This window comes from Opisthorchis viverrini (genome assembly GCF_000715545.1).
Source record: "Opisthorchis viverrini unplaced genomic scaffold opera_v5_2, whole genome shotgun sequence".
In the NCBI taxonomy this organism is placed as follows: domain Eukaryota; kingdom Metazoa; phylum Platyhelminthes; class Trematoda; order Opisthorchiida; family Opisthorchiidae; genus Opisthorchis; species Opisthorchis viverrini.
The window spans coordinates 1,962,784-1,971,515 of NW_008751658.1; the positions used below are offsets into that span (position 1 = coordinate 1,962,784).

The following is an 8,732-nucleotide window of genomic DNA, read 5'->3' on the forward strand; positions in this document are numbered from 1 at the left end:
CTGAGGAGGATAACCATTCACAAACGACGGCTTTCTCTACGGTCACAGATGTGCATACATAGCCTCATGTGTGCTGCGACGAACCATCCCTTTATCGGCATGATGCAGACCTCATTCTCTGCAGTTCTGCCGAGAGTATTGGGTGGCTGGTTAACATCGGATGGTCATTAGACCCTTTTAAAAACTTGTTACAACACAATCAGTTGGGAAACGCTTCCAACCAACTGAAAAATCCTCGTTTTCCGAGAAGTTTGCAAAATGGTCTGCAGATTCATTGCCAAGTAGTACTGCACTTTTGACAAAAAGATTTAGTCAGGTCAAGTGACTAAGTTACAAGATTGGTCGAGTTTTGCGGAAGAAGAAGAGCTAATCAGCAGGATGTGCTTTTGATGGGGGTTGGCCGAGGGATTTCGTTTGTTAGGGTTGGTCAGCACATTTCAGGACTAATGGGTTTGTATAAACTTACATGAATTTGAATCTAGGATCTAGTTCTTCCGGTTCCCTGCACTTGAAGATCCCTCCGGAGTGCCGTTTACAACTTCTGTCCGTCCGTGTGGATGGACTAGCGTTATGTCAGCTATCTAAGGAAGAGAGATTATGCGAACCGTGACCGAAGTCCGTTTTCTACCCCGTTTGTGAGTTACTCTGTTTATTGATAACCACACACCGTCACGTGTCAGTTCGGCTTATCTGAGACAGTGCTTCTCATAATTGTCAGTCATTTGCGCTCGATTATTGGCAAGTTCCATTGCCTCGTCATCACTCGCTGTGGTGTGAATGACAGTCCCCGCCCCAAAACTTCGACATTTTCCAAATGTATTCCACATCCCAGGTTTAGTGCATGTCTCACCGAGTCTGATTAGTGCCTGCATTCCTCGGTGGTTTGTTTATTCTGTGCTCACCAGTTGTGATGTATGGTTCGCTGTCTGTTTATCCTGAAGGAACGTTTCCGTCAAAAGCGAAGCCTTGCTCAGAAATTTTTTCATTAAGGCACCTCAAGAAAGAAAAGTACATGATTAAAGTCAAGTTGTCTGCAAATAGTAATGAATAAAATCTCCAGTGGAACAATCGATATCGACAAGAAGACCACATACTTCACCTCGCAAACGCAGCAGTACACGCAGCCCGGTCAGGATGAAACGTACTTTAACCGCCACTCTTCACAAAGTCGGATTGTGTGCTGTGGCGTACTACTCAGATTTAAGGTTGCAAGCCGCGTGAAACAACAGTTGTGAACTTGTATCATGCACGTGCAAATCACTTGTGATGCACCCTGAATGAGGACAGTTGGATCGCAATGAGCATGAATTACGTATGTGTACCATCTAGGGTGGTTTAACTAGGCATTTGGATGAACGGAAACGACACCACTCCACAGAAATAGACACAACTATTGAATTACTCGTGAAATTTTGGTGCATCAGAAAAGCTTGTCTTAAATATACTAATTTTTAAAAAGAAAATTCTACGAAACTTTGATAGTTTTATCGTCTGTTTTGAAAAATCCGGAAAAAGTCCATCACCGATGGCTGGAGTAACTTGCTGCTCGCGGCTCTGCCGATAACAACCCATTGATATGTACCGTGAGAGACACGCTTTCGAATGTGCTCGCCGATCGATTGGGTCACACCTGAACCAAGAAAATCGAAGCTTTAGATCAATTGTTTTCTCTTTGGGATGTTCGGAAACAGGTAGCAAAGGATTAAGATCCGTGAAGACGAATATATATGTTCCTTACGGTTCTCACTTGATCCAGCCGTTTAGATTAGTTAATCATACAGGCGACACTTTTTCGTTTTCCGCTCAACTCACCCATCTAGTTGTAAAATACCTTGATGCACACAAATAATGAATGCTCAGCACTACTGATGTGATAATTATTGTTGAATGCTGTTGACGCTGTCGTGCAAAAATGAGAAGGCATTTCAAGCCCTGAAGTACGATGCAGAACGCTCCTTCCAAGAGGTAGCTTTCTGAAGAAAGTTACTTTTTCGAAGAGAGAAGAATAGGGTAAGTATTTTTGCCCAGTATACACGTTACAATGTACACATTTGTCGAACACTCAGTGGGAAGATCGGAATTAAAACTGGAAGCGCGAACACCACTTGGATTGGGCAGTGGCTATTTCCAGTGAGAAAGCATCGGCTGGTTTATCGGGTTATGATCGACTTGGTTAGGCGATTCTCATTCACACGCCTGGACGAGCTGAGAGTATGCACGAACGAAAAATGGATTTAAAAATACTCAGAAGTCAATATTATTATAGGCTAAAAAGTATGTTTTTAGGGAGCCACAACTTTTCTGGTGGTCATCGACCCAAGTCTGGGCATCCAAATGTATTTCTTCATAGAGAAAACTGTCCCAATGAGTAATCGGGGTTGGATGGTTGCCCGGGAGCTCGTTGGTTCTCTCATGCTTACTATTTCGACCACGCCCGCTGGATCATGTGATTTGACTCCAACCAATATATACCGCTGTTTTCGAGAAATACACTCATTTGCAAATGACTCAACTGAATCTCTCGTTTATGCTATTCTACAACTGAATGTGCTGCACACAGGTCGCCTCATGATTCATTTGGAACGATATTCGAGATATCGCAGTAGCTTTTCATAAAGGAAGCTACTCACAAGGTTGCACACTGCGCTACACTGGTTCTGTGCTAACTGAAAGCAGCCTTGCTCGGGCACTTTTAGTTTAAGGATAGCAGCCTCAAAGTTAATTTGGAGCATCTCGGATACGAGTGGAAGCTTCTCCCACATTTTTGGGGGAGGATATAATCCTTGTTCATCTTACACTTCGCATTCATGGAGACTATTTGCTTATTAGGAAACCAATTTGCAAATGAGTGTACTTCTCGAAAACAGTCCAATACGGGTTCAAGTAGAACATAAGGTTGACGGAAACTCGGAGACTGCGCCTACCTGATGAGCCCCAAGAAGGGCGAAACCGGTCGTGGACCGTCAAAGAGTTTTCAGTAACCTTGTGAGTAGTTTCCTTTATGAAAATATACCGCTGTTATTCGGATGTGGCTGGCTTCCATCATGTGAGGAGAGGAAGGGCACAAATAGCAATACCATTCTCGCTGACCACTGGTACTGACAGTGACCTACAAGCTGACTCCCCAAAACGCCAACGGAATCCCACCACGGTACACCGATGATATCAGTTCGATCGGTTACGAAGCAGTTCCATTAAAATCACGAACTCTAAGAATATGAGAAGACTATGTTCATACTGTCTTTCTAGCAAATAATGTAGCGTCGATATTTGATTTATAAACCACCGAATTCCATAACCCTGCGGCAGGACGAGGAAAACGGGATTTCAGTGGTCATAATTCCTGGGCACATTCCACATTTGCCGAGTTGTGACAAACGTGGACGTTCGGAACAGTCACGTTTTTCCAAAAGAAGCAAGATGAATCTGCTCCGTGTAAATTGTGTTGTAGTCTTTTTCAACCGGAATATTTTTCAGAAGTTCGGGAAAAGTGAATGTCTCGTTCTGGGCTCAGTACCAGAAAACATATCTAGTATATCGAAAGGTTGAACAAACTGCATCCCAGTACAGATTTATACTTTATTGTGGATTATTCCAAACGGGTTATGGGCAATCTTCCTACCAAATTTCATGAGTTACAGACTCACAAACCCACCTGTTAGACCGGTGTGCATCGTGTCTATTCCATAACAGCGGGAATAAGGTAACGTAACGCAAGAGCGCATGGTTTGAATTTATGTAAGATGTGCTGATCAGCTGTTAACCTACACCAGATACAAATGGGAATGCCAGTAGCTTCTTTATCTTTGTCTGTTTGCTTGTTTCGGAAGTTAAGAATGCAGGGAAATAGCTCTGGAAAGCAACAAATAGCAGGTGAAACAACGGCTCCGGTAAAGCCCACTATATTGGAGGTAATTAGAGCGACATACACATACGATCACGGTTTTTTGTTAGACAAACAGTCACATGAGCCAGTAAGCTGTCTTCTTCACGATTTTTCAGATACTACTAAAAAAGCTACTCGCAACCAGCTATCAAAAGGTATCTAGTCTGTCAATTATTGTACCGCCCAATTGCTTGAAGCTGGTCACAACAGTCACTGGCTCACCAAGGAGGTACAGACAAAAAGGAAGTGCGACTAACGCCTTAGTCTTTTCAAAGCCTGTATTCGGATCTGAAACATCGGATCAAGTGATCGAGCAGATCGAGCCCAACTTATGAGTAGCACAGCACATTCATCCCATATAGTGAAAACTCAGTGCTTCTAACTAGATTATGAGTTGGGGTTGAATTGTCTGAAGGTATTCGTAATGGCCAATATCAAAGTGTTGTGGAAGGCTGAAGACCACCAGTACTAGTGTGTGGAGTTGTAGGGAAAGAACCGGTTCGGGATGGCGGAAAAACACAGCGCTGTGAAGCTGTATAGGGGGTAGCGTGATCAAAATTATTGTTTCGAATATTCTCTTTATTTCATTCAATGAATAACATGATTTGGCTGATGACGTCAAGCGACGCTTGTTGATATAGAAAAGTGATGGTTTTCTATGTCTTTTGTGAGTAGATACATTGAGATACTTCTGAAGTAGGGTTTCATGTTCTTGAAAAATCCTTTTGCAACCCCCTTGAGAAGCTACTTTAATTGAACGATACTATGCACCGACATAACTGTATAAATGTTGTATCCAAGTTTTAACAGCACAAGTAGTCTGGCGAGTGTAAGGCTAGCTAACATGGTCGGTTTACCAAACACAAAGAGAAAGCCTTATTTTCATTTATTAAGTGAGTAGGGGTAAGAAGTTGAGTGCAAAACAGCAATTTGACAACCATCCTAGAAACAAAACGTCGATTTGGTAGAGCACTGAGCGATTAGTATACTGGTTTCAATGATCAGTCAGCCATAGCCGGTTAATTTACTCGGATGTACAATTATTGGGCCAAATCTTTGTCGCCATGGCAGTCGCGGTCCGTTTGGCTACTGTACTTCTATCACCACCACCACCACCGCCCCATTGTGCAGTAGCTGGACACAGAAACGCACACTTAAAAAGACAGGAGTTCCAATTTTGTCGAACAACGCCAGCAAAATCGTACTTCCCCCCAACAACAATTACCAGACAAGTCACTCCAGTCAACGGTGAATGAACAACTAAAAAATTGAGAGACGAGTATGCTTTGTTTGTAAGCTACTTTGTCGGACTGTCGGAACCTGCTGAGGACTAAAGTGGATACTACCGTGTGGTACCTGTCTGTCGCGCCACTGGTTTGAGGAGGATGTCCTGATATGCAAACATACCTGTTGCTCTGAGCACTCATTAAGATCACTGTGTACTAGTTCTTCGAGGGCATGGGGCTTCATGACAGTTTGAGCTAATAGGGGAACCTCATTAACCAAAGCCATGTAAGAGGAGTCAGACGAAGCACTAACACTTACACGGGAATTACATAGTAGTTATCTTGTTATTTCCTGCAGTTCCTTCTGAGGTGTTCATCGTTTTTATAAGATGTGCAACAGGCCTAACTACCTGTAAGATGTGGCACCACCCTGGAGTAATTTCTAAAGAAAGGAACAAGTTTATCACTCGTGTTCGTTCTTACATAAGATAATTTGCTTTTCGCTGTCCTGTCGACGGTCGCCATTTCACTCTGTTCGCAGCTGTACCAGTATGTAGAACATTCCATCACAAACAGCACCAGACTGCATACATTGAACATTTTCTATTGAAAGCTGTCACATTGTCATGGCGCTTTGGCTTTGGTGCTGCAGTGATTCTGTAGGCCATGGTGGCTCGAAGGCTGGCCAGAAAGGCTAATGGGAAGCAGCCAAACAAAAAGGAACGAACCTCTTCCCAATACAAGCAACATCAGAGCAAGGAGGTAGGTTTATATGACAAGGGAGTGTGAGTACTCTAAGTCTTTTTTCTGGCAGTTAGCGTTCCCGTATTTACGGGAGCAGTTATACTGCCTCCTCTCATCGAAGACCAGTTTGAATCCCAACAGAACAAGGTGAGAATATGCACGAGGTGGTACCGTTGCCAGCGCTCCTGTCAAGTGCAGTAGGTTTCACATAGGTGCTGACTAAACAAGCATACAAATCAGTATTCAAAATTCAAGACCCCAATTTAAACAGAAAACTGCACAATCGTGTGTGTGTGTGTGTGTGTGTGAACAGAGGACTGGCTTTAGCTGTTTGATCAACAAAGTAAGGCCTCTGCCCCCCCAGGAAATCCTAATCATCACATGACCTGGGCATACACTGTGTAGTTTCCCGTCATCATATGAATTATGAATTTAAAGTATTGGTTTATAAATTTGGATGGTCGTTACCTTACACAGCGAAAAGAATTTTCGCACGAACTGTATTCTTCTGCAGAAAGAGCCTTTCCTAAGATCTGCGCCTTCTGGACTTTCAACACTTGACCGTGTGTGCCACTGCGTCAGCTAGCAATCGAACTATTACGAAAGCCAGGGGCCCGGTGCTGTTTTTCTAACCTGCTGTTCTCAGCGGCGTTGCGACTGGACCGACCCTTACTGCGGCGTCCTCCAGCTAGATCAGCTCCCTCCTATTCACTTCAGTGGGTTAGGTTCTCTGGTCATTGGCTTCAGTGAAACTTCCAGAATAAAAGAGGATTGGCGGCCGGATTATAACTCGGGCTATTGAGTCACAGGATCAGTGTATCTTCTGTTGTCTATCTCGGATATTGCAATCTGACTTCGATCCATGTCTTTGCTTTCCCTCTTTGCTTTTCCGTCTGAAGCGGCCCAAGAAAAGTTCTCATCGGGGACAACTGATCGGTGACCTTGCCTTTAATTCCACTGTGCAGAAAATCAATTTGCGCCATGATGTCGCTAAATTATTTTGCGAATCATTCCAATCCGTCAATTTGTAAGCTATAACCCGTGTACCATATGCACATTGGTTCCAGCTGCCACAGTTTCGATCACCGGAAAACGGGAAAGTGGGAAACTAAGGCTTGGAGGCGCAGGACTGTTCGGTTTGTTCGGAAATTGGGTAGCTACCCATTGAAGGCGATAGCTTTGAAGCACGAGCGCCGCTGACCACGCGATTGGGCCATTCCCGCCAATGTCATTTACCACTGGCGATGTGAGTCCAGGAGTCCCTATCCAGGAAGGCGGAAGTTGCCCACCCGACTGGTTGGTGTTTTCGTACTTGGTTGCTAAATCCACCTCTCGGTCACTTCCATTCAGCACAGAGCTGAAAAAAGGGCTCTCTAAGGCAGAATGCCTTCTGGCATGCGGAAAACATGTCCCAACCAGCGCAACCTATGAAGCGTGAGTAATTCATCTATCCCGGGAGAGTTCATTCTACCTAAGACCATCTGGCTTGCCGCAGCATTACCAGTCCGATGTTCCCACCAAACCTGACCAATGCTTCGGAGACACCGATGATCAAACACTGGCAGCTTCCGTATGTCCTCTGTGCGTAGGCAGCACATCTCTGATCCACCAGGCAGTATGGGTTGCACCATTGCAGTGTAAACTCTTCCCTTGACAGACAAACTGACGTCAAGTCAGCGCCATAGGTGTCGGAGGTTGACAACACTGCTCTGACCTTTCCGATTTGGGAAATGATATCTTCAGTCAGTCCACCGGAACTTATACTGCTGCCCAGATTAACAAATTTATCTACCACGTCGATTGGCTCACCTGCAAGCATGAGGTGTGGGTTTGATCCCACCCAGTCTTGTAATAGCACTTTACACTTTGCAAATGTGAAACACATGCCAAATGGTGCGGCAGAGTTATTTAGGTTATTTAGAATCGTTTGCATTTGGGAAGGATCTGAACCAAGGAGAGCGGTGTCGCTTGCATACTCAATGTCTGTGAGGGGACGTCCCGGGAGCATTCCGACTTCTGAGGTTTTATGGACAGGCAGAGAGATTTCAAGCAGCATATCAATAACAAAGTTAAATAGGACAACCTTGTCGTACACCACTAGGCATGGTGAACTCAAATAAGAGCTTGCCGTATACTCATAAGCACCCACATACAGTGCCTTCGTAAAGGAGAGAAATTTGGAAGGGACACCTTTGATCACCAGACACTGGTAAAGTTGCTGACGATCGATAGAATCAAAAGCAGCTTTCAAATCCAGAAAAACGACCAACGTGGGACGTCTGAAGGATTTGTTTCAAGATGAAGATATGGTCGATGCATTCTCGACTAGGGCGAAACCCAGCGTGATTCTTACGAATCTGTCTCTCCCGATAATCCATTAACCTGCGCAAAATAATGCCAGGGAGCACTTTAGATGTGACGGATACCAGGCTGACACCACGATGATCTTCAATTGACTTTCTTTCGGAAACTGGGATGACGGTCGAGGTGCTCCATCAGGCTGGTATTCTGTTTTTGTTCCAAATCTTCTGCAGTATGGTTGTCAGACTGTTTACCAGGACATCGCAGGATATAGACCATCCGAACCACGTGCCTTGTCATGATCTGGGGGTGAAACCTCACGCTGGATTTCGGTTGGTGACGGTGAGTTGGTGTCTTTGTTCCATTCCGGCCCGCTTGGTTCTTCCAGCGATTGTGTTGAAGGAGACCAGATGAACTTGAAAGTGCTCAGCCCACCGCTCAAGATGGCGGTTGAGGGAGTGAATTTCTGTTCCGTCTTCATCGCATATTGTCTCACTAACCCCTGTCTTCTTTTGACCCGTTGATCGGATCAGTTGAAACAGGGTGTGGCTGTTTTCTGCAGCAAAAGCGTTCTC

At 44.6% G+C, this 8,732-nt stretch overlaps 1 protein-coding gene across 1 annotated transcript; it reads right to left on the reverse strand.

Moving 5' to 3' along the window:
• Nucleotides 1-2,814: 2,814 nt before the first annotated feature.
• Nucleotides 2,815-5,398, reverse strand: T265_00203 (hypothetical protein; the record flags this gene model as incomplete). The annotated part of the gene is made up of 2 exons (XM_009163911.1): nucleotides 2,815-2,997; nucleotides 5,294-5,398. 2 exons carry the CDS (start codon nucleotides 5,396-5,398, stop codon nucleotides 2,815-2,817), a joined length of 288 nt encoding a protein of 95 aa, XP_009162175.1.
• Nucleotides 5,399-8,732: the final 3,334 nt, after the last annotated feature.